The sequence below is a fragment of the Natator depressus genome, chromosome 2 (assembly GCF_965152275.1).
Source record: "Natator depressus isolate rNatDep1 chromosome 2, rNatDep2.hap1, whole genome shotgun sequence".
In the NCBI taxonomy this organism is placed as follows: Eukaryota; Metazoa; Chordata; order Testudines; family Cheloniidae; genus Natator; species Natator depressus.
This window is the reverse complement of record NC_134235.1, coordinates 246,736,997-246,762,214: the sequence shown is the minus strand read 5'-3', so window position 1 is coordinate 246,762,214 and position 25,218 is coordinate 246,736,997. Positions and strand designations below refer to the sequence as shown.

The following is a 25,218-nucleotide window of genomic DNA, read 5'->3' as shown; positions in this document are numbered from 1 at the left end:
TGCTTGCAGGCTGCTTTATCACCTCAGTGGTTTGCTGAGAGAGGGCATGGTTACCTAGTGAATACAAATGGGTACTCCATGCTACATGCAGCATTTCTAGGTTCAAAGTTTGCAGGTTCTATTGCTATTGTGACAATAAAATGTTATTCTTTAGCATAAGAGCAGAAATGCAATTCCTCATACGCTGTAAGGCCTAAATCCCACAGGGCCTTAAATCCTCCCCCACAATGCACAGAGGCAACAGTGATCCCTTGGAGAGTTGCATCCCCCACTGTGGTGTGAATGGCTGCTGGATTTGTGTAGCCTTGCGTTGAGTGCCTTATAGATTCATAGATATTAAGGTCAGAAGGGACCATTATGATCATCTAGTCTGACCTCCTGCATAATGCAGGCCACAGAATCTCACCCACCCACTCCTGCAATAAACCTCTCACCTATGTCTGAGCTATCCTCCATCCTGTCCCTGTCCCTTTTCTTCATCCTGTCCCTCAAGCCTTCTACGCATTGAGGTGCAAGGGCCTTGGTACACTGTGCATGAGATTTTTGAATCCCACCTTCCCCCAGTGGATGGTAACTGCACTGCTTCTCAGGTCCCTGTGTCTGCTAAGGCAGTGTGGTAGGATTTGAGCCTGAAAATAACATAAATAGAAACCTCAATGAGAAAGAGGGAAGTAAAATATTTTTCTTTCATTTAGCCTCATTCCATTCCATTGCGTGAATCATTTATTAATTCCCAATGAATATTAATACAGTCTGTGTCTCAAACACTATCTTACAGTCCTACATCCTGGCTGTTAGCTTGTTTGATTGTAAATGCTAACCAGGTAGGCCTGATTAACCCTTGACTGGGACAACATCAGGGAAATCCCAGGTAGGGGTAGGAATTGGCAGTGGTGAGTCAGCAGATGGAACCTTTCCACTGCCATGGTGCTGAGCCACCCCTCCCTTCCCCTCACCCCCTTTCCTTCCTCCCCCCAACCCCCCACCCAGCGTCTTGGTATTAGGGGCCATTGAACCGAAGTTTTGTCTTTCAGATGCAATATAAAACTAAGGTCCTGACCGCTTGTGGTCATTAAAGATACTATGGCACCTTTCAGGAAGAGAACGGATATTAATATTGGTGTCTTGGCTCAACTCCAACTCAAATAATTACATTCTTCCTATCTGAAAAGTTCCTTTCCAGTTAGAATTGGATACAGTAATTTCACTTCCTGTGAAGCTCACTGGATTCACTGAGAGAATTCTGTAAGTCTGTCAGATATTAACTATCAGCTAGTTAATGTGGCTAACATTAGTGGAAGCGGGGTCTGTTGCAAATGTGCTCCTTCATTTGAGCTGCAATGGTGAGAAATAAACAAAAGATACCTTACCTTCTTCCGATGGTCCAACAACATTAGGTATGCCCAGTGAACAACTAAATCACAGCAGGTTACATTGCATACTCCAGAATAACTTCAGCCCTGAGAAAGCTGAGTCAAACTGCTCTCATAGGGCGGTCTACAGCCTACTTTGTTGACATTGTCTAATTGTCATAGTTTTGAGATGTCATTTTTTCTTTGCGTGATTCTTGATTAGACCACTAATTAGGGCATTCTCTGTCCCAGGCCGAACCTGTCCTAACGGTTCTAATGTGACCTTCTGGTTTTTACTGAGATGTCTGAAAAGTAACTGCATGACAATTTTAGAATTTCTATTTTTATGCCTTTCAGTAATTTGTTGTGTTTGCTGAGGTCTGAAAAGGTAACAAAAGGCTACATTATTTTGTATTTATCTGGATGAAATTCTTATTGCTCTATATCATTGAACAAGTAGTTATGCTCTCTAGAGACAAATAATGTAACAGGAAAATTCTTCTCAAAAGTTTATCAGTCTCTCATGCATCTTGTGTTCCTATCTCTGAGCTATAATATTGGATGTTATTACTGTATCAGTTTAATATTGATAGAATGGTTGTAAAGCCATTATTTCTTCCTGTTCGTTGACACTGATGTAAATATTTGTCCCCTAGTCCAGACTGTAATTCCTTAGAACTTCTCATGTCCGACTGTGGTCAACCTTATTTTTACCATGGGGTATCTGGAAGGATCCCCAGCACAATATTTCAACAGAGGTCAGTTATTTGGCTGCCCGACTTGAGACATCAGGAAGGCACCTGATTCTCAGACACCCAGTGCTCAGCATTTTCTGAAAATAAGGCCCCTTTAGGATGTGTCGAGTTGGACATCTGAAAATGGAGGCACCCAAAATCACTAACGAAATTTTGAGCCACAGTGCAGTGTACCACCTCTTTAAGTGGGAGCTCTGCATTTCTTCTTGGTTCACACTAATGGAGAGGAAGCAGGATGTGCTGCAAGAGAGTACAGAGTTGACAGAGTCCTGGGTAACCAATCTAACAGACACACACACACACAAGAAAGGAAACTGTTGCTGACAAATGATGTCATGTATTGGTTACCCACAACTCTTTCAGGTTTGAAGTTAAAATTCACTTAATTTCAAAGAAATATGGATACCCATTTAGTATGGTTGCCATAAAAAGTAAATGTAATCAGAGAGTGTCATCTTTTAGATTACTTGTGACCCCTGGGTTGTGCTTGGATATGTCCAAAGGGCATTTAGAAGCACAAATGTCCTTTTAACTATTGCCTTGTAAAACATACATTAAATTGTGTTGGCATAATGATTTCTTTCATTAGTTTCTCTGCATCTCTCATTGTGTTCTTCTGTGGAATTTTTCTGGCTAGTGGCTAAAAAGGACACAGAATATTGGGCCTTGTAAGCTGGCAGAAATCCATAATACACTGTGTAATGAGTTAAAATGTGTTAAATGATTCTCAGTGGACACTCTCTTCGCTGGCAGGATCTTTTGGCAGATGATTTGAAGGGTGGCTCTGGAAGAACAAATAATTAAACTGATATAAGTCCATCTAGTCAATTGGTATCTCTATAAAACATGGACTTAGGTGCACACAGTCCCTAAAATGATATTAACTGAAGCCTTTGTTGTTGTTGCTGGTGGTTGTTCAAGAATATATACGTTGCTCTCCATTCGTATACAACTCACTCTGGGTTGTTTTTTTTAATCAAGGGCGAAATCCTGGGCCTGGTCTACACTTAAAAGTTTTACCAATGTAGCCATGTGTTACCAGATTTGCCCATTACTTTGGGGTTTGCTCATTTATTAGGGTTACTCTTCGTGGGGAGAGGGGGTTCTGTATTTCTGTCAATGTACTGCCTGTGTCCCTTGTGTTCTCATATGGAGCTCTACTTCTCCCTGCTGCAAGTTCCCTCCCAATGGAGCTGTCCTGCAGGAGCTAGGTTCCCCAGGGCTGGGTTCTTCCAGCCCCAGAATCAGACGGACACACACACACACACACATTAACAGAGCACGTCTGAGAGGACGAGTTAATCAGCACTCCCAAGGTGAACCCTTATATGTCCCTGGACTCAGTAAGCTGGGTCTAGCAGCACTTCCAAGCTGTCACCCTCATAGGCCCTTGGACTCAGCAGGCTGGATCGAGCAGCACCTACCTCCAAGCTGACAGGTTTCAGAGTAACAGCCGTGTTAGTCTGTATTCGCAAAAAGAGAAGGAGGACTTGTGGCACCTTAGAGACTAACCAATTTAGCTACAGCTACAGCTCACTTCATCGGATGCATACTGTCTTTCCACAGTATGCATCCGATGAAGTGAGCTGTAGCTCACGAAAGCTCATGCTCAGATAAATTGGTTAGTCTCTAAGGTGCCAGAAGTACTCCTTTTCTTTTTACCTCCAAGCTGTCACCCTCACATGCCATGGGCACCGCACCGGAATAGAGCACGCCTGAGCCGGCTGGGTCGAGCAGCACTTTCAAGCTGCCACCCTTATATGCCCCTGGACTCAGCACGTCCTTATCCCCGCTTTCACGTTACAATTGTTCTGGTAGTAACCCACCGGATGAGCAAACCCCACAGGGTTTTTGGGCGCTGCAGGGATCTTTAGCTTAGGTATGAGGAGCGTTGCTGCAGAGAGAGAGAGAGAGAAGCAACCAGCTTAACCATGAAAGTTATTTCTTGCTAGGTAATAACCATACAAGGGGAGTCAAGCAAACAAAACAGTTATAGTATTAAGTCTAACTTAAATTTGATTATAAAAGTCAGGTTTAGAAAACTATAACTGATCGCACAAGTCAGGGTCAGAAGGCTGTACTTAGAGAGAGAGCTGGGTTCTCACCACTCCGTGAAGCTTGAATCGATTGGGGGTCCCAGGTGGTGGGTCTGGAATGCTGGAGACAGGCAGAGCCCCCAGCACAATCAGTCAGGAGAAGATGAAGTCCCAATGAAACTGATGCAGATTTTGGATCCAAGCATAAGAGCACTTACTTGAGCGTGGGTTAGGGTTTTTGTAGGGGAAGAACAATGGTTCAAGGGAGAACACTAGGTTTGTTTGTGGGTAAACTGATGGCTCAAGGGAGTATACCAAAGTTGTTTTGTTCAGGCTAGACAATAGGAACGGATCATTCCTGGCTATGGGTAGTGTTCCTTCGAGGGAGCTCACAATGCAGTTAGGCAACTTCAGTATTTTGGATACCAATAAAGGATTTATTACTAGAATTTGTCTGATAACTACTGAGGTGGGTGTGTGCAGGCATGGGTTCATTAACATCTGGAGCAGAGATTCCCCATCATAGAATCATAGAATATCAGGGTTGGAAGGGACCTCAGGAGGTCATCTAGTCCAACCCCCTGCTCAAAGCAGGACCAATCCCCAATTAAATCATCCCAGCCAGGGCTTTGTCAAGCCTGACCTTAAAAACTTCTAAGGAAGGAGATTCTACCACCTCCCTAGGTAACGCATTCCAGTGTTTCACCACCCTCCTAGTGAAAAAGTTTTTCCTAATATCCAACCTAAACCTCCCCCACTGCAACTTGAGACCATTACTCCTTGTCCTGTCATCTTCTACCACTGAGAATAGTCTAGAACCATCCTCTTTGGAACCCCCTCTCAGGTAGTTGAAAGCAGCTATCAAATCCCCCCTCATTCTTCTCTTCTGCAGACTAAACAATCCCAGTTCCCTCAGCCTCTCCTCATAAGTCATGTGTTCCAGACCCCTAATCATTTTTGTTGCCCTTCGCTGGACTCTCTCCAATTTATCCACATCCTTCTTGTAGTGTGGGGCCCAAAACTGGACACAGTACTCCAGATGAGGCCTCACCAATGTCGAATAGAGGGGAACGATCACGTCCCTCGATCTGCTCGCTATGCCCCTACTTATACATCCCAAAATGCCATTGGCCTTCTTGGCAACAAGGGCACACTGCTGACTCATATCCAGCTTCTCGTCCACTGTAACCCCTAGGTCCTTTTCCGCAGAACTGCTGCCTAGCCATTCGGTCCCTAGTCTGTAGCTGTGCATTGAGTTCTTCCGTCCTAAGTGCAGGACCCTGCACTTATCCTTATTGAACCTCATCAGGTTTCTTTTGGCCCAATCCTCCAATTTGTCCAGGTCCCTCTGTATCCTATCTCTGCCCTCCAATGTATCTACCACTCCTCCCAGTTTAGTATCATCCGCAAATTTGCTAAGAGTGCAATCCACACCATCCTCCAGATCATTTATGAAGATATTGAACAAAACCGGTCCCAGGACTGACCCCTGGGGCACTCCACTTGACACCGGCTGCCAACTAGACATGGAGCCATTGATCACTACCCGTTGAGCCCGACAATCTAGCCAACTTTCTACCCACCTTATAGTATATTCATCCAGCCCATACTTCTTTAACTTGCTGACAAGAATACTGTGGGAGACAGTGTCAAAAGCATTGCTAAAGTCAAGAAACAATACATCCACTGCTTTCCCTTCATCCACAGAATCAGTAATCTCATCATAGAAGGTGATTAGATTAGTCAGGCATGACCTTCCCTTGGTGAATCCATGCTGACTGTTCCTGATCACTTTCCTCTCGTGTAAGTGCTTCAGGATTGATTCCTTGAGGACCTGCTCCATGATTTTTCCGGGGACTGAGGTGAGGCTGACCGGCCTGTAGTTCCCAGGATCCTCCTTCTTCCCTTTTTTAAAGATTGGCACTACATTAGCCTTTTTCCAGTCATCTGGGACTTCCCCAGTTCGCCACGAGTTTTCAAAGATAATGGCCAATGGCTCTGCAATCACATCCGCCAATTCCTTTAGCACTCTCGGATGCAACTCGTCCGGCCCCATGGACTTGTGCACGTCCAGCTTTTCTAAATAGTCCCTAACCACCTCTTTCTCCACAGAGGGCTGGCCATCTACTCCCCATGTTGCGATGCCCAGCGCAGCAGTCTGGGAGCTGTCCTTGTTAGTGAAGACAGAGGCAAAAAAAGCATTGAGCACATTAGCTTTTTCCACATCCTCTGTCACTAGGCTGCCTCCCTCATTCAGTAAGGGGCCCACACTTTCCTTGGCTTTCTTCTTGTTGCCAACATACCCTTCTTGAAGAAGAAACCCTTCTTGTTACTCTTGACATCTCTTGCTAGCTGCAGCTCCAGGTGCGATTTGGCCCTCCTGATTTCATTCCTACATGCCCGAGCAATATCTTTATACTCTTCCCTGGTCATATGTCCAACCTTCCACTTCTTGTAAGCTTCTTTTTTATGTTTAAGATCCGCTAGGATTTCACCATTAAGTCAAGCTGGTCGCCTGCCATATTTACTATTCTTTCGACTCATCGGGATGGTTTGTCCCTGTAACCTCAACAGGGATTCCTTGAAATACAGCCAGCTCTCCTGGACTCCTTTCCCCTTCATGTTAGTCCCCCAGGGGATCTTACCCATCTGCTCCCTGAGGGAGTCAAAGTCTGCTTTCCTGAAGTCCAGGGTCCGTATCCTGCTGTTTACCTTTCTTCCCTGTGTCAGGATCCTGAACTCGACCATCTCATGGTCACTGCCTCCCAGATTCCCATCCACTTTTGCTTCCCCCACTAATTCTTCCCTGTTTGTGAGCAGGAGGTCAAGAAAAGCTCCCCCCCTAGTTGGCTCGTCTAGCACTTGCACCAGGAAATTGTCCCCTACGCTTTCCAAAAACTTCCTGGATTGTCTATGCACCGCTGTATTGCTCTCCCAGCAAATATCAGGAAAATTAAAGTCACCCATGAGAACCAGGGCGTGCGATCTAGTAGCTTCTGCGAGTTGCCGGAAGAAAGCCTCATCCACCTCATCCCCCTGATCCGGTGGTCTATAGCAGACTCCCACCACTACATCACTCTTGTTGCTCGCACTTCTAAACTTAATCCAGAGACACTCAGGTTTTTCTGCAGTTTCGTACCGGAGCTCTGAGCAGTCATACTGCTCCCTTACATACAGTGCTACTCCCCCACCTTTTCTGCCCTGCCTGTCCTTCCTGAACAGTTTATAACCATCCATGACAGTACTCCAGTCATGTGAGTTATCCCACCAAGTCTCTGTTATTCCAATCACGTCATAATTCCCTGACATCACCAGGACCTCCAGTTCTCCCTGCTTGTTACCAAGGCTTTGTGCATTCGTATATAAGCACTTGAGAGAACCTGCTGATCGCCCCTCATTCTCAGTATGAGGCAGGAGCCCTCCCCTCACAGACGTTCCTGCCTGTCCTTCCTCCCGGTATCCCGCTTTCCCACTTACCTCAGGGCTTTGGTCTCCTTCCCCCGGTGAACCTAGTTTAAAGCCCTCCTTACTAGGTTAGCCAGCCTGCTCGCAAAGATGCTCTTCCCTCTCTTCGTAAGATGGAGCCCGTCTCTGCCCAGCACTCCTCCTTCTTGGAACACCATCCCATGGTCAAAGAATGCAAAGCCTTCTCTCCGACACCACCTGCGTAGCCATTTGTTGACTTCCACGATTCGACGGTCCCTGCCCTGGCCTTTTCCTTCCACGGGGAGGATGGACGAGAACACCACTTGCACCTCAAACTCCTTTATCCTTCTTCCCAGAGCCATGTAGTCCGCAGTGATCCACTCAAGGTCATTCCTGGCAGTATCATTGGTGCCCACGTGGAGAAACAGGAAGGGGTAGCTATCCGAGGGCTTGATGAGTCTCGGCAGTCTCTCCGTCACATCGCGAATCTTAGCCCCTGGCAAGCAGCAGACTTCTCGGTTTTCCCGGTCAGGGCGGCAGATAGATGACTCAGTCCCCCGGAGGAGAGAGTCCCCGACCACCACCACCCGCCTCCTTCTCTTGGGAGTGGTGGTCGTGGAACCCCCAACCTCAGGACATCGCATCTCATGCCTTCCAACCAGCGGAGTCTCCTTCTGCTTTCTCCCCCCAGACGTATCGTCTGGTCCACTCTCCGCAATGGTACCTGTGGAGAGAACATGAAAGCGGTTAGTTACCTGTGTCTGCGTTGCTGGAACTCGGACATTCCCCCTTCTTCTTCTGGAGGTCACATGTTGCCAAGCTTCTTCACTGGCCGTGCTTCCCTGCTTTTCTGGTCCCAGAGTTCCGTGTGGTTCTTGCCTTGGAATCGCTGTTCTCCATTCTGTATGCTAATGGGGATGCCTCCCTGTCCCATCTTCGATGCAACTGAGGCTAGGGGAGTTTCCTTAATCCTGTCACCCTTGTCTGGAGGGGTTTAGGTGGGTCTCCCACTGCCTTTTCATTGCTTTTTGTAAGTCTTTCTTCTGATCGGCTTTGGTTCAAGCAGAGGCTGTGTAGGGGTGGGGAGAGAGGTCTTTCGTGAGTCAGACAGGCTGGATACTGCGCCCTGGTTCCCCAAGAACACAGAGCTGATAGGTAACACATGTCAGTTAGGGGTCTGATTTTAAAAAAAAAAATTTTAACCAAGAAAGCTACAGCAGTAAAAGCCCCAGTGTAGATGCAGTTTTACTGGTATAACTGTGCTCAGACTAGTATAGCTTCAACTGGCGAGAGGAACCAATTTAAGCTGCACTAGTGTAAGCATTTGTATACCGATATAACTTCAACCACACTAGCTGGTCTTGCGAGTTTAACTATACTGGTATTGGTATACCAGCAAAACCTTCGCGTTGTAGGCAAGGCCTGGCTCTTTTTACTCGTACAAGGAGTTCCATGGATTCAGTGGGACTGCATGCAGGTGTAAGATTAGCAGGATCTGTCCTATGTGTTTATTCAATCTAGGAGAGGTCATGATGGTACATTAGAGGTTCACTTGTTCATCTTATGTGCAGTGAAGCAGGTCTATACTGGATTCTTAGATTTAGGACAATGTGTGGGAAGGTTTAATAACTTACAGCATCAGTAACTTTAAAAAAAACCATAGCCATGCAGATAAAAAGCCTTCAGAAGAGGAGGTGGGTAATCGTGAAGTTTCCCTTTTAAGGAATGAAGCCAACTTAGTTGTGGCCTGTTGTATTTCAATAAAGGCAAGTTCTGCGTTGTAGACATTGAGCCCTCAACAGCAAAATTTTCACCTAAGTCCAATTTTTGAAAGAGACATAGGCACTTAGGATCCAAAGTCTCCTTGACTTTCAGTGGGTTTGAATTCAATTGTTTGAGACTGTCAGTTGATTTCAGTGGCAATTAAGTATCTGAGCAGGTTAGGCACCTAAATCCCCTTGAAATAAGTTGAATTCAACAGGATAGGTGCTTTTGGAAATCCTAGTAGGTGCCTTTCTGTATCTGTACTTGTAGGCCTCTAAATACCTTTGATAATCTGGTTTTAAGGCCCTTTTGAAAATTTTACTCCAAGTCCTTACCCAATCCTGCTCCATTGAAATCAATGGGAGTTTGATTGTTGACTTTACTGGAGCAGGATCTGGCCCCTGTTGTGTCCAACAAGTAGAAGCTTCATGTAAGGTTATGCACAATCCTTATGCACTGGGTAGCAGAATATCTCAAGTCCTGTGTGCGCCCTTTCTCTTACGTTCAAGTGTATAGAGTGAATAAAAGAGTCAGGGCGTGGGCAGAGGATGGCCATGTTTGAGGAGGCAGGGACTTCAGAAGGATACTCAGCCTGCTGCTAAGACTAATTCCTGCTTCCCAGCACACTCACTAATGCAGAATTGGGTTCTGTGGCATTGTCTGGTCTTCATGTCATTGTTTTTTACCTTGTGCCAATACTCTCAGTGCTCCACACTTGTATTATATAGGGTCAACCCATAAGGTTATTTCTGAGCACTTTTGTCATCATCAATAATGGAGAAATGTGGATTTTTTTTAGAAATTCTTTCAAATGGTCAATTTCCTGGAAGTTGGATGAGGGGGAGGAGTAATCTAAGTGACCTAAACTTCTGACTGCTGGAAGTTGAGACTGGCTGACGAGATGGATCACTCGAAATTGCCCTGTTCTGTTCATTCCCACTGGCCACTGTCAGAAGACAGGATACTGGACTAGATGGACCATTGGTCTGACCCACTGGGGCCATTCTTATGTTCTAACTCTGCTGTTCAAGAAATCCATTATATTGTGGAATAAACAGCATTATGCCTAAAAATTACAATTTTTCAGCAACATTTACACTGAATAGCAGCCACACCGAAAGGCAGATGTAAACAATGAGATTCAGTGGTGACCTTTATCAACTGTAGTGACAGCTATTAATCAGACTGCAAATTCTCATCAGTTCGCTGAACAGAATTCATTAGAGACAAAGATTGCTGTGTTGCTTTTGTCTTTGATTGAGGTACGTCCCATTAAAAAGAATAGTCTTTTACCGGAACAAATCACACATTTCAAAACAAAAGCCTAATATTATTCATTGATTCGTTTGATGACTAAGATAACCTGACTAGAAGACTAGCTAAAACTTATTGTGTTTTGCCTGGAACACAGTGTGGATCAATTTGTTCTTCCTTTAAGCAAACCAATTTTCTGTTCATTAAATTGGACCTTTTATCGATGGCCTGTTCTGAATATAATAGCAAGATATAGAGCCTTGACAAATGAATGCTGGTTTTCTCTTTTTAAAATGTGTTTTAGTAGTGCTAGAAACACATAGAAGAGATTAACACAAGATTTTAAGCTTGTTAAATTTTTAGGAAAGTTTACTACTTCCAGCTATGGAATAGCATTTACATAGTAACCTTGAAGATTTACAGTTCATTAAAGCATTTTGTTTTCGTTAGGGTAAGTGTAACCAGGGAAATAAGGAGTAATAAAAGTTTAGTAGAGATTTCATTAGGGAGAGCAATATAATTCTTGTCAGTTTGTGTTATGGTCTGAGAAATAGGTACTAATTATTAATAAACCTACAGACTCATTTGATTAATAATATACTTCACCTATGTGTTCAAGAGGATTGAAGTTCTGGAACAGCCTTCCCAGGGGAGCAATGTGGGCAAAACACCTAACTGGCTTCAAGACTGAGCTTGATAAGTTTATGGAGGGGATGGTATGATGAGACTGCCTACAATGGCATGTAGCCGATCTGCGACTGCTAGCAGCAAATACCTACAGTGGCCAGTGATGGGACACTAGATGGGGAGGACTCTGAATTACTACAGAGAATTCTTTCCCAGGTGTCTGACTGGTGGGTCTTGCCCACATGCTCAGGATCTAACTGATCTCCATATTTGGGGTTGGGAAGGAATTTTCTCCTGATCAGATTGGCAGAGACCCTGCGGGAAGTGACCCTTCCTCTGTAGCATGGGACACGGGTTACTTGCAGATTTAAACTAGTGTAAATGGTGAATTCCCTGTAACTTGAAGCCTTTAAACCATGATTTGAGGACTTCAATAACTCAGATGGAGGTTACGGATCTATTACAGGAGTGGGTGACCTGCAATGTGCAGGAGGTCAGACTAGATGATCATGATGGTCCCTTCTGACCTTAAGGTCTCTGAGTCAAGCTTCCAGTTGGGGGTCAGGGTTTAATAATCAATTTACTTAATTAGAAAATATCTTAATACTTTGAATGGTGTATCTGACCACACTTAAAGTTGGCCTGTTGTATACTGAATAGAATATATAATTGAAAGATCTCGCATGTTGCTACATAACACAACGAGGAGTCCGGTGGCACCTTAAAGACTAACAGATTTATTTGGGCGTAAGCTTTCGTGGGTAAAAACCCACTTCTTCAGATGCATGGAGTGAAAATTACAGATACAAGCATAAATATACTGGCACATGAAGAGAAGTGGAGAACCAGTGACGACAAGGCCAATTCAATCAGGGTGGATGTGGTCCACTCCCAATAATTGATGAGGAGGTGTCAATACCAAGAGAAATTGGTATTGACACCTTGGTATCTCTTGATATACTTATTTTATACATTACGCCAATTAAATTGCAATGGTATTTTATTCAAATGGAGATGATGGGTTGCAGGCAGATATAGAAATATGCTAAGCAACGTTACTGATACTAATAATGTTGTACACTTAATACTTTCTATCCAGAATAGAGGTGCATAGAGCAGATGGCTTTTGAATTCGGATTAGATTTAGGCTAGAATTTGAGGCCAGAATAAGGCTAGAGTTTAGATTCAGGTTTGGATTTGACAGTCTTGGAATCTTGTGAGCTGTTCTCATAAGACTTTGCCCCAAGCTGGTAGAATTCTCATGAGACTACCTGATCACATTGGGCTGAAATCTCTTAAATGCGATTGCATCCAAAACAAAAAAAGGCTCCACTTGGCCCAGGCTAGGGTTTAAATTAGTGAAAGGAGAAGTTGAGGGAACAATCAGCTCCCTTCCTCCCCAAGCTAGTCAATGAGGGGCTAGTATCAGAGGGGAAGCTGTGTTAGTCTGTATCCACAAAAACAATGAGGAGTCCGGTGGCACCTTAAAGACCAACAGACTTATTTGGGCATAAGCTTTCATGGGTAAAAAACCCCACTTCTTCAGATGCAGTGGGGTTTTTTACCCACAAAAGCTTATGCCCAAATGAATCCGTTAGTCTTTAAGGTGCCACCAGACTCCTCAAATGAGTGGCTAGAAACTCTGTAGGGGAGGGGCACCCCTGCATCCCCTCAGCGTGTATTCTCCTCCCCCTTCAACTGGGACTGTCCCAGTCATTGCTGGATCGATCAGTTTCCCCACCTGTTGAGGCAGGTTTGTGGCATTTTAAGACAGGAAGTGAAGAATTGCTTCCCTAATTTAAACTGGAAGGGGGAATTTAGGCAGCTAGAATAATAGCCCAAGTTCTTAATTCAGCGAGGTCTGAAAAGTGTCATGGGATCTTTTAATGATAAAGTGGTCAGGACCTCAGTTTTAGGTTTTATTTGAAAGGTGCAGTCTCCAGCAGCATGCTCTACTGGAATGCAAGGACATTACTGACTCTAGAGAAGAGATCTACCTTCAAACACCCCTTTGTGCAGTACCATGATTTTTCTCCGGTGTTCTCCCATCAAAGTACTGATCAAGCCCAACCCTCAACTAAAGGACCCTCACAAACCTCACCACCTTCCTGTCATTGCTTTGACCTGGCTTTCTGTAAAATAAACATGTAGCACTCTCCCTCCTGCTCTGCACATGTGTATGTGTATATAATTAAAAAATCGGAATGAAAACACTTCCCTGCACACATTTCTCCCCCTGAACAGAGGATGAGAGAACAGAAACATCACAGATGTTAGTCATGTTACTTAATGCACTTCTGGAAGGTACTCAGAGACAACAGTCATGAGCAGGTTTTTAGAACCTATACAGAATAGATTAGAATAAGTGTGGTATAAGAACACTAAATAGAATAGAAACCAGTAGTTCTTTTTGGCACAAATCCATAGTTAGTTCTACATAAATAAGCAACTTCGCTGGCTAAAATCTGTCCAATTTCCTTAATGTTCTTTTTTCTTTTTCCTGCAGATAAAGAATTCATTTATAGAAACCAGAATGGCACTGTGATCCTGCGGAATGTTGAAACAAACAATTCAATGGTATTAATAGAAAACAAAAAAATCGTAAGTATCTTCTTTAATAAGCAGAATAATTTTACAGTTTTCTTGCATTCAGGTCAATAAAGTAGAAAATGACATTTAATTTTCAACTTCATGTATTGCCAAGCAGAATACTCTGGACTAAGCAACTACAGATAATGTGAAATAGAATCTGTGCTTTCTTTATTAAGCCAGAAGCTCAGTTTCCTTCTGTTTGCAGAAAGCTCTCTACTACAGGTATTTGAAGCAAGCCTTGCATATCATATGTCACTGAAAGAGAAATACCTTAGGCTTTTACACAGTTACTTTAAAGAACTTTGCAATTATATATTTATAATTTGCTTTACACTGCTAGGACTGATTCTCTCTCCCCCCCCCCCCCCACCACCCACACACAAATATTTCTTCAAACACTTGGGAGATGCTGATTTCGTTTGCACAAAGTTTGAACTGGAATGAAATTATTAAAAGAAATTTTGTTTAAAACATCTGGAGCAATGTAATGGGGTTACTGCATGTCAGGTTACAGGGAAAAATCAAATGGGTTATGGGAATAAGGTGTTAGTAAGGGGTTCCTGTAGTAAGTTGAGAGAACCAATTGATGCATAAGACAGAATTGTATCTATGTAGAAGATAATGAAAAAGTTTTGTAACATTAAATCATATACCAAATTAACCCAGCATGATGACGAAGCTAACATGTTAAATACCAGAATATTATCAACACTTGCTGTAAAAATGAATAGATCAAGTTAGTAAAAGACAATTGCCTGACATAAAAAGTACACTTGTATTTACAGCGGTAATGAAAGATGAACCTCATTGTTGTTCTAAAATTAATGCTCATGCATTTGAGCTGAAGACATTCTGGATGAGAAGCTAATACTGCAAATTAATATCATTCACCACTCCACTATAGACAAGAGATCCCTATCACTTTGGATGACCTGTTCTGCCTATCTCATCTCTACCATGCACTCTGGTTCAGATCATTCCCACACAATTGTAACCGTCAAGGGGACACCAGAGGCATTTAAACACCTCAGTCAGGAACACGATATAAATACCTATCTAAACTGGTATGAAAGGTGCAGAAGACCTCAAACCCCAAAACTGTATTGGAGGGAGCAGAACTGAATATCAGTGGCATCTTGCCTTCTTCTCTGATGTTGTGAAAGCCCTTCTGGAGATATAACCCTGATAGGATTAACTCTTCTAGTCATTCATCCCCTCCTGCTGCGTTTTGAGGCCAGGCAAGGATGAGGAGACACAACAGCAATGCTCTAATGGTTCTTAAACTTTACTGCAGCCTGCACCCCTTTGGTTCTCAAAATATATTCTTGCACCCCTTATCAAAAATTGTTCAAGTAGGTCAGTTCTTTAAACCTAGATATATTTTTGTTTGTATATCACAGTAATCGTTAAAAATATATAATGTTAATAAATACATAGGTTTGATTAAGCAAAGTAGTTGTATTTATGTGCCTGTGCTTAATTTGTGTTTTCGATGATTTACCTTCTAAAAAAATCTGGCATGTCTCACACCCCCAGAAAGGGCATCTCGCACCCCCAGGGAGTGCATGCACCCCAGGTTAAGAACCACTGCTACATGAAGTTGCCTTGGAAGGCAGAAAGCAAGGTGGCTTGGGGGATATTGCTGAGAGTCTGATTCTCTGTGCAGATGCCCCAGTCCTCTGCTAATACATCCAGATATGTAGAATTTCTCCCTTTTGCTGCACCCGAATCCCTTCAGAAAAGACTATGTAGCAGAAAGCCTGCTGCCTCAAAGCTACAGTGTTTATTACCTAACTTTCCCCCCCATATAGGAGGGATTGGGCTTTCTCTTATCCATATGCACCATCCTCCCCATGCTAAGCCATTTTGCTCTAAGTTGCACTGACTGGAAACATCCTTCAAGAGGCCATTTTGCCAGCCAACAATCGCATTCCCATATGCAGGGGAATCCCCACATGGCTGGTAGAGCTGCTTTTCTGCCTGCTTTGCAGGAATGGTGCAAAACACCATCAAAGAATCCACTGCCCTTTGGCATCAAACTTTTGTTCCTCTAAGTTTTGGTGCAGTCAAAGGTTCTTCTCCTTCCAAGATCCCAGAAATATGTCTGGTCACAAAAGCAGAACAAAGCTAAGGTACATTTAACATAATTGCCTAACAGCTATTAAAAAGAGCACTGGAAATTGTGGACTGAATTTTGCCAGCCAAACCCCCCCCCTCCCCCCCCCCGCACAAGAAAGCCTTGTTCAGAAACCGGTTTGGCTTCAAGAAAATACTAAAACCACATTCCATATTGACTTCACGCTGCAGTAATCTCAAATTTCCTCATCCATAGTTCTAGCACAGTGTCAATGTGTTAAATATGCCTAAAAGATCTGCCTAAAAGCAATACTGAGGTACTGTCTTCAAGCTTTTTATCATTGTGCTATATCCAGCTTTAAAGGCCACATGTTTTCATTTTACCTTCACACCTTGCTACGTCTCCGAGGCTGTACTGTTTTACCATAACTTTGTCCACAAGCAGACACTGCATAGCTAATTACATCAATGCCTGATTCCCTGGCACCTTTACAAAGTGAACCACAGAAATTCAGTTCAACCACAGAAATTCATATCAGGGAGCTAAGAAGGGGAGAATAAATAAACCGCATCTGCCTTCAAGGACATACCACTAGTGTCCTGATGTGTATTTTAGACCTGTGGAATAAGGGTTTGGTCGTGGTTTTCATGTTTCAGCTTGCAACAAAACCAGTAGTCATCCAGCTCTTTCTTTGTTTAGTAGTGCAACTCTACAATACAACAAATATTTCATGCTTTCCTCCTAGGAAACCCCCATGTTTTTTTTTCCCCTATTCATTTCCCACCAGCCTCAAAGGCCACATGCTGAGGTGCCTCTGTTCCCTGACAATGACTGTTGAATGGAATTTTCTCCAGAACCTATCGGTTGTGCCTTTCAGGTCAGTGCGGAGCACCGTCACATAGTATATGCTCCCTCTAATATGGCCTAAGAGCACCATCAGCCCATGAACAGACCGAGGCTTGTTTTCATCCATTCTCTGCATGACAGCACCACGTGTTGGATCTAGACCAGCAGGCTGTCTCTGTTGAATACTTTCTGCTAACTGCATATAATAATTGTTCCTATAACTGCTCTATGCTGTTATTCCCACGGAGAGCATCATCTGTGCTCTGTGTAGAGGAATAGACTAGATTCCTTTAATAGCTGACTCTTCTTAGCTGAATTCATATGAGTTTTATTTTCTATGGCTTCAAATAGCCTTTCACTGTCTGCTTTTTATTCCATAGGTTCTTAGTTTTTGGCCATACCATAAAGAAAGATAGTCTCCAGACTAGCACTCCTTCCAACCCCCCAATCCCCTACTACTTTGTTTTCCCTCCCAAAAAATATTTAATTCTGCAGATCACCAACGTGGGTTCTCCAGCCCAATTGATGGCAGTCCATGGACCTGGTATGAGAACCCTGCTCTACCTTATTCAGATGTTACAATAACACTGTGACTTACAATAACTTTTGATGGTAAGGTATGCAGGACCTCACACAATATTCTGAATGGGGCCTCCTTTGTTTGGCTCTAGAAGATCTTCCTCTCTATTACATTGGGCCCCTGTCTCTAAACGCTGCAGAGCTGTATTCGCTTACTCTTTACTGCTTCTCGTGCCCTGTGCTGGAGGTTTTAGATCTGTTCTTTGGGGAAGAGCCTTTTCCCATGTGCTGTTTTATCATATAGCCACTGAAGGAACATCTAATTTTTGGTTGTTTTTCCTTTGTCTCACTACCTCAAACTGTATTGTATAAGCATCGTATCTGCTTACGCTTCTAGACTGCCTAGTTTGTCATGGATTTTATTATCCATCTTATTTACATTGACTTATTCCTTCTATCCCATCCACCCCCTTCTTTCATCCTAGTCTTGTGTTAGAACTACTTTCATTGTCTTGGCACAGATTCCTTCCTTCGCTTTATTAATATATCATTAAACAAAATCTGTCTTCATGCTGACAGTGCTGCCTGGCACACTCCTACAGACACCCCTCTTGTCTAAACTGCTTTCACTTCTCACTGCCCTCTGCCTTTGGATAGCTCATCTGATTCTTAATGCACTCGTGCAACTCGAACCCGCTCTCTGACCTTGTGAAGGACTTTTTTGTGTGATACCGTCCGCTTGCACTATGTCCAAGATCCTACTTCATTGTGTTTCTTGGTAATATCTCAAAGAATTCTGTCTAATTTGTTATGTGGAAGAAAAGGATTTAAAAGCAAGAGGATGAAAGGCATATTAGAGTGACCTCTCTTTGGCCTTGGCAATGTTGGAGCTGGCACTCCATATTAAAACCACAGAGGAAAGGGGAAGGGACATCCTGCACTAGACAAATTAGAAGCAGAGGAGGGAAGAGACATCGCCAGACAAGTATCAGGAGCTGCTGTATATTAACGGTAATGCTAGGGCTAATTTTAGTCATGGCCCTCAGGAAAGGCTGGCACGTAAACTACATCACCCCAGAACCAACCTTGGGAGACATGGTGACTCAGAGACCCCTGTGAGGAACAATCCCTACTCTGATTCTGCATTGCTCTCACTAGGGGTGGGTGACAGTATGTTTTATGGTTGGCCTGTACCAGCAGTGATTTACTATTCCTCCACCCCTGTTTGGTGGCTCAAATACCTCGACCAGTGACTGGGGATAATTGGGTGGAACCAAGGCTTTTCCTATTGCTTCTCATTCACTTCCTGCCCTTCAGCTACAGGGAGGAAGTAAAAAAATAAGTAGGCCTGTTTACTCCTATGCTGTCAGCCCCAAGGTAGCCTGCATAGGCATGCAAGGGGGGTTCTTACTCCATGGGGCAGGCACATAGCCCAAGTCACAATGTAGCTTTTATGCAGCACCAGCAGTGTGTTGGCCATGTCCCAGGTATAGAAGATGGCGGGGGTTCCTGCCTCAGGAGTTTACAAACTAAGGAGAAGACAACAGCCTCTGAGGGGAAGAGAAGGACAGAGTCCTCTCCAGTTTTTACTATCCTGTATTTTCTGTCCCCATCCTGACATGCATTTGCACCTACTTCCCATCCCATCAGCTTTTTGCATAGGACTACACATATGTGGTACTGTAGATGGATATTAGTGTGAGGGAAGGAAATGAGCAGGGGAGAAAAACACATGAGTGAGACATGGTACTGTGCCTCCACGGGGTGTGCAGGTGTAAGGGCATATGCACAGATGTGTATAATCTATTCACCTTTTTATCAAGACAAAGTAGGATTTACAAGTGTCTTCTAAAAAAATGAAGTCAGACAATACTTCCCTCCCTCCCCCCATGACGAGCATGAAAATAGTTTGACATATGAGGCTTTAGAACTACAAAATCTCTTGTATTTTAACATCTGATTATTTTTTAGGAGTCCTTAAAGGCCATTCGCTATGAAGTGTCACCTGATCGGGAGTATGCGCTTTACGCATTTGATGTTGAACCAGTAAGTACATCGATTTCATCGACAATATACAATTAATCGCTTTTCCCATTTGATTTTGATACAATATTTAATTTCATTCATCATTATGAAACAAAGAAAGAAAGAAAAGCCCCTCACTGCCATAAAATATATCCTCCAGGTGTGTGTCACTGCCATCTAATAGGGGGAAAGGTATAAATAACACCATGGGGTAACACTGTCAATGCCAGAGTTTTATAAGGTTTGGGAGCAAGATTGTAAGGATATGTCTTTGCTACAAGGATTTCTGTTCCCCTTTAGTGTAATTCTTTTCCATGACTCCTTTCTCAGTCACACTATAAATTTCTTCCTAAGAGCAAAAAGCAACTGTCAGTGTCTCCCACAACTGAAATAATACATTAATTATAGTATCACTGTTCCCAGTGCTGCAGTAAGGTTGAGCTATCACTTTCATTATAAAGCCCTTTTTTCAGAGATTTATACATAAATCATCCATAAAAATTCACCCCAGGCTACTACTAAGTTTTAGATTAGGGGTTTTTTTTTTATTTTTTCAAGTTAAAAAGAAAAAAACCTGTAGTTTGGTCACTTTTAAATGATCATTAAATAAGAGCAAACGAGACATTGCCTGGCTCCGGATGCTCTTTTTGGGCTTCCATAATGTTTCGTTTTCCTTTTAAACCTTGTATGTATAAAATCTGAAAGTTCTGAATGATGGGTGTGTGGTCCTATCTGGGGATGCTATAAGCACACAAGTTTTGCTTTCAGAGTTTACAGTAGCACCAGGACCTCACAGTGGAAATCATTCAATCTTTGCCTGTTGTGGAGGGGTTGTTGTTTTTTTCCTGTATAATGACATAATTACCCAAAGGACCAGCACATTTCTGCGGCTTTAGTCGAGGTTGTAGTCCTGGTTCTCATTTCACTTACTCCAATATCTTCGCTGGAGTTATTCCTAGTCCCCAGTGGAGTAAGGAACAGGACAGTCATGCCTGGTGCTGTTAGATAAAGGTCAGGTAAAATTGTGGTGGAATCTTTGAAGGTGATTTTAAAGGCTGCTTGATGTGGGATGCTGCCTGCTGGAAAATGGTCCTTAGTGCAGATTTCACAGTATGCTACTTTGCAACCTTTCTTACTGTACATTTCCCCAGAAGGTTAGTACAGTTCAGAGTGAGCCATTCCAGACTTTGGAAGGGAATAGAAATTTCTCAAATTAAAAAATACTGAGACTGTGAAAACTGCCTAATGCTATGCTTACCCAAGCAAGCAGAATCTGCACCCTCTGGCTGGTGTCTCTGATAATTATGATGATATGGAGTAAAAGAGTGGATTAGATACTGCCAGTAAAAATGCTGGGCCCACATTGTCCCCTTTTGGGGTTAAACATCACAAAAAGGCTCAGGGGGAGAAAACTCCCACGATGTGTCTCAGTTTTCTCCAAATTCTTCTGAGAGTGAGGGTGGAGTTTGCATTCCTGCATAAGAAGCAGCAAAGCCAACAGATCCCCATTCTCCGCAAATCTGCACAGAACTCAGAAGATATACAAGAGGCCAGGATCCTTTTACACAGTAGCTCTGTGACTCTACCCGGTTCTCTGTGACTTGCCTAGTTCAGGGGCCGTTGCAGATCAAACCAGGTTCCCTGTTTTCAGCAGAATTCCTGTTGTAAGGGAGAGGCAAGGTGCATTCCTTCCACTGGCCCCCTCCCCTCTCCACATTTGCAAGCTCAGTTCCATGAAGGGTTCTCAATAGGCTCCCAAGCAGGAGTTTGACAGTGGTGTGGAGGTGGAGAACCCAGCCCAGGGATGGATGGTTGGATGGATGGATGGATGGATGATTCTGTCCGCATGCAGAAGTAAGGAGCACCATCTCTTCATGGTTTGTGCTCCCTCCTGATGCCTCATGCCATCAGAAAAGGAAAATGCTAGGTTTAAGGATGGAGAGTCACCCTTTGCAAAGATGTCAGAATGTTTCACACTTGTGACTTGACAGCCATTTGTATGTAATCTGTATCTCTGCTTTTACTGCCATGGTCCCTGTTTACAAATCTGGACACGTAAGTTAGGATGCTCCTTTCTAAATCTGAATGTTCAAAGGATTTTTAAGGCATCACAAGCAGTTATTTGGGCATCTAAGTGCTGATCTGCATTACCAGATGTGACATTAGGCCTCCAACCTTGTAACTTGTTCTCTACAACATGGTCATATATGAGATTATTATAGCAACAGTTTCCTATTCAAGAGTATTTGTATGTTCAGTAGAAAGCTCCAGTTCTTAAAGGGAGCTGCACTGGTTCCTTATTTTGCATCCTGAAAAATTATTGAATTTTGCTCTTGAGTAATGTACCCATAAACCATGTTTGTGGCTCCTTGATTAGCGGAATGTAGCTAACTATTCAATTAATTCTCCAGATTTATTGTCATTTTATATATAGACTGCAATTGTAAATGACTGCACATATTAGTAAACTTTTCTCGCTTACTGTCTTAGGATCGGATGAAATTAAAATTGTGTTGGTTTCTGTAATGCAAAAGCTCCAAGTAATTGATTCCTGGGACTTTTGGTGGTTGTTTGTGATGCAAAAGTCAAAAAGGAGATTTCAGTGAAACTGTTAGAAACATTTTCATCATATTTCAGTTTAAATCTACAAATCTTTTCAAAACAGATTTTTGCTTATACATATATAATCACTTAGCATTTGAAAATTACTAGGTTATTCTTTATATTTTTGATCATTAGAGTATGATACAGTACATTTTAGATATATGTTTTGTATTGTGACAGGGTCAGGCCAGATGGCTACAGGAGAGTAATTTTTTTTGAAGCAAAAAAGGTGTTTTTTTTTATTTGCATAATACACTTACAAAACAAAACAACAGCATATGCAATGTGTAACACAGCAACCAATCACAATTGTTTTCTCATTAGCTTCAGGGGAGGGAAGTGTTCAAGCTTGCCTGGGCCCAGAGCGGGGGGTTTCCTCAACTCTCGTGGTCTTCCACCCTTCCGAGTTACCTGGTGGCCCAGAGCGAGGGGGCTTCATCGACTCTCAAGGTCTGCCACCCCCTCGAGTTACCTGGCGCCACACCCGAGTGTCACCAACAATTCCCTCTTCTGAAAGCACCCAACAAAAGGGGCAGGCTGTGGGGTGGACAATTCGGAGGGGGGCATGTGCACCCACGTGAGAAAGGACCCCTCTAAGGTGGTGGTGTCCGCAGCAGCAATGGCTGGGGCTGGGGTCCCTTACTCTCTCCCCCAATCAAAGGGTCAAAACAAAGGGAGCCAGATGGGAACACTGAGCAGAGAGCCTCGGACAGCTCCTCAAAAGCATCAAGGGAGTCGGTGGACGCCGCCCAGAGGAACTCCGCCCAGATACGTGAACGGACCGAGGATCGGAAAACAGCCCCACAGTCACAGGAAACTCCATCGGCCAACCTCCTCTCTCTGGTTTTATAGATGGCCGTTTTAGCCAGGGCTAGGAGGAGGTTAACTAGGAGATCCCGCGACTTTGTGAGGCCATGGATGGGGAGTGCATAAATAAAAAGGTGAGGGGAAAAATGCAACCAAAAACGTAATAAAAGATTTGTGAGGAGCCGGAACAGGGGCTGCAGCCTGGCGCACTCCAAATATACGTGCGCCAGGGTTTCCCTCACACCGCAAAAGGGACAAGTATCTAGGATGGGGTTGAACTGTGCCAAGTACGTGCCCGTGCTCACAGCTCCGTGAAGGAGCTGCCAACTGATGTCCCCGACGGGCCTTGGAACCAAGGTGGAATATAGGCTGGCCCACCGGGGCTGCTCACCCTCCAAAGGTGGCAGAAGGTCTCGCCACTTTGTGTCGGGGCGGGACACTAGGGTGAGGGCGTGAAGCGTGTGGAGCACGAGCGTGTATAGATGTTTCCTTGGCGCAGTTTGGAAGCATACCGGCTGCAGTTCATGCAGCCGGCTCGCCATAAAGGGGTGAGGGGGTTGATTGGGTCTACAGGGCAGGGGTCCAATTAAACGGTCCGGCGGGCCTGGGGTAGAGGGTGGGTGGGGCGTGCCCTCGAGCAGGACCCAATCAAGGTAAGCTCTAGCAGCGGGCGGCAAAGCGGCCTTCACCTCCTGAAGTACGTGCCGGGGGGTACGAGGTCTGGAGAGCCCCATGCGCCGAGCGAGCATCAGGGGATTCAGCCAGTCTCCCCGGTCGTAGTCCAGGAGGTCTCCGACTCTCGTGACTTCTGCCAGGATCAAGCTCTGGCGCACCGAGCGGGACTCCGCCACCTGCACATGGAGCTGGGGGTTGTGTAGCAGGGGCTCCGCGAGGAGATCTGCCCCCTCAGTGGCCGCCACGGACCTGTTAGTTAAAAAGTCCGTTTCCAAGTCCGGAGGAGGTCCTGGTAGAAGACCGGCAGCCCAGAGAGGTCTCGCGGAAGACCTCCTGGACAGAGATAAAAGAGCTGCCGGTCATATTGGAGCCCTCGGATGTGGTGCAGGATGGCATGCGCCAGTATGCTCCACACCGAACTGCCTGCACTATAAAGGAGCCTCTGTAGGGCCTGGAGGCGGAAGATGCAGACCTGAGTGTGCAGACACTTCAGGCCCTGTCCTCCTTCCTTCAGGGGTAGATGAAGAACCCCTACAGGGGCCCAGTGCATTCCTGACCAAAAGAACCCCAGAATCGATGTCTGGAGGTTGGTCAGGAAACCCGGGGCCGGGACCAGGGTGTTGAGCTGGTACCAGAGCTTGGACAGGACTAGTTTATTAAGCACCAGCGCTCTCCCACGAAGGGAGAGACATCAGAGTAGTCCCGTCCATTTCCGGAGCCGCTCTATCACCCCACCTTCTAAATTTTCCCAGTTCTCCAGCAGAGAGGGATGCGTGGCAGAAAGGTAAATGCCGAGGTAGAGCAGCGGACCCGCGCTCCATCGGATGGTCTGAAGCGCGGGTGGGAGGGAGCTCGCCTGCCGTCAGTCTCCTACTGCCAAGCCAGAGATCTTGACCCAGTTGACCCGGGTGGAGGAGGCTGCCAAATAGATGGCCTGGCAAGCCTCCACCCGCGCCAAGTTGCCCGAGTCCTGGACCATGAGGAGCACGTCATCAGCGTACGCCAACAGGACCAGCCGCAGCTCCAGCTCCTGCAGCACCAACCCTGTCAACCTCCTGCAGAGGAGGCAGAGGAAGGGCTCGATCGCCAGAGCGTACAGCTGGCCCGAGAGGGGGCACCACTGCCGTACTCCTCTCCCGAAGCTGACCGGTTCGGTCAGGGTCCAGTTGAGCTTAACCAGACACTCTGTGGAGGCGTACAGCACCCGGAGAAATCCCACAAACTGCGGTCCGAAGCCAAATGCTCGCAGAGTGTTCAGGAGGTACCCGTGGTCCACCCTATCGAACGCCTTCTCCTGATCTAGGGACAAGAGGGCAAACGACAGACCGTCTCTACACCCGAATTCCAAAAGGTCCCAAACCAGAAATAGGTTATCAAAGATACTGCGGTCCAGGATGGTGTAGGTCTGGTCTGGGTGGATCACGTCCGCCAGCACAGACCCTAGCCGCAGCGAGATTGCTTTCGCTATGATTTTGTAGTCCGTGCTGAGGAGTGAGACGGGACGCCAATTTTGTAAATCGCGGAGGTCCCCCTTCTTCGGCAGTAAGGCGAGCAGAGCTTGCCTGCACAAAAGAGGGAGGACTCCGCTCTGCAGAGACTCGGCCCAGACGGTAACTAGGTCTGGGCCGAGGACGTCCCAAAACACGCGGTAGAACTGCACGGTCAGCCCGTCCATGCCTGGAGACTTATTAGTGGGCATATGACGGAGGGCTTCCGAGAACTCGGCCAGAGTGAGAGGCAACTGTAGCCGGTCTCGGTCGCTCACGCTGACCGTAGGGAACTCCTCCCAGAGCACTTGCAAGCGCCAGGGTCGGTCGGATCCGTGGAGAAAAGACTTGCGTAGAAGGCCCGGGCCCTCC

General features: G+C 45.0%; 1 protein-coding gene across 7 annotated transcripts in view; it reads left to right on the top strand.

Annotated features, from left to right (window-relative positions):
* Window positions 1-25,218, top strand: part of DPP6 (dipeptidyl peptidase like 6) — a 783,294-nt gene that overhangs the window by 535,396 nt on the left and 222,680 nt on the right. For all 7 annotated transcript variants that reach the window (XM_074946297.1, XM_074946290.1, XM_074946293.1 and 4 more), the window contains 2 exons: window positions 13,721-13,815; window positions 19,220-19,294. In XM_074946297.1, coding sequence (XP_074802398.1) covers window positions 13,721-13,815; window positions 19,220-19,294 — 170 coding nt within the window. The remainder of the gene's footprint in view (window positions 1-13,720; window positions 13,816-19,219; window positions 19,295-25,218) is intronic.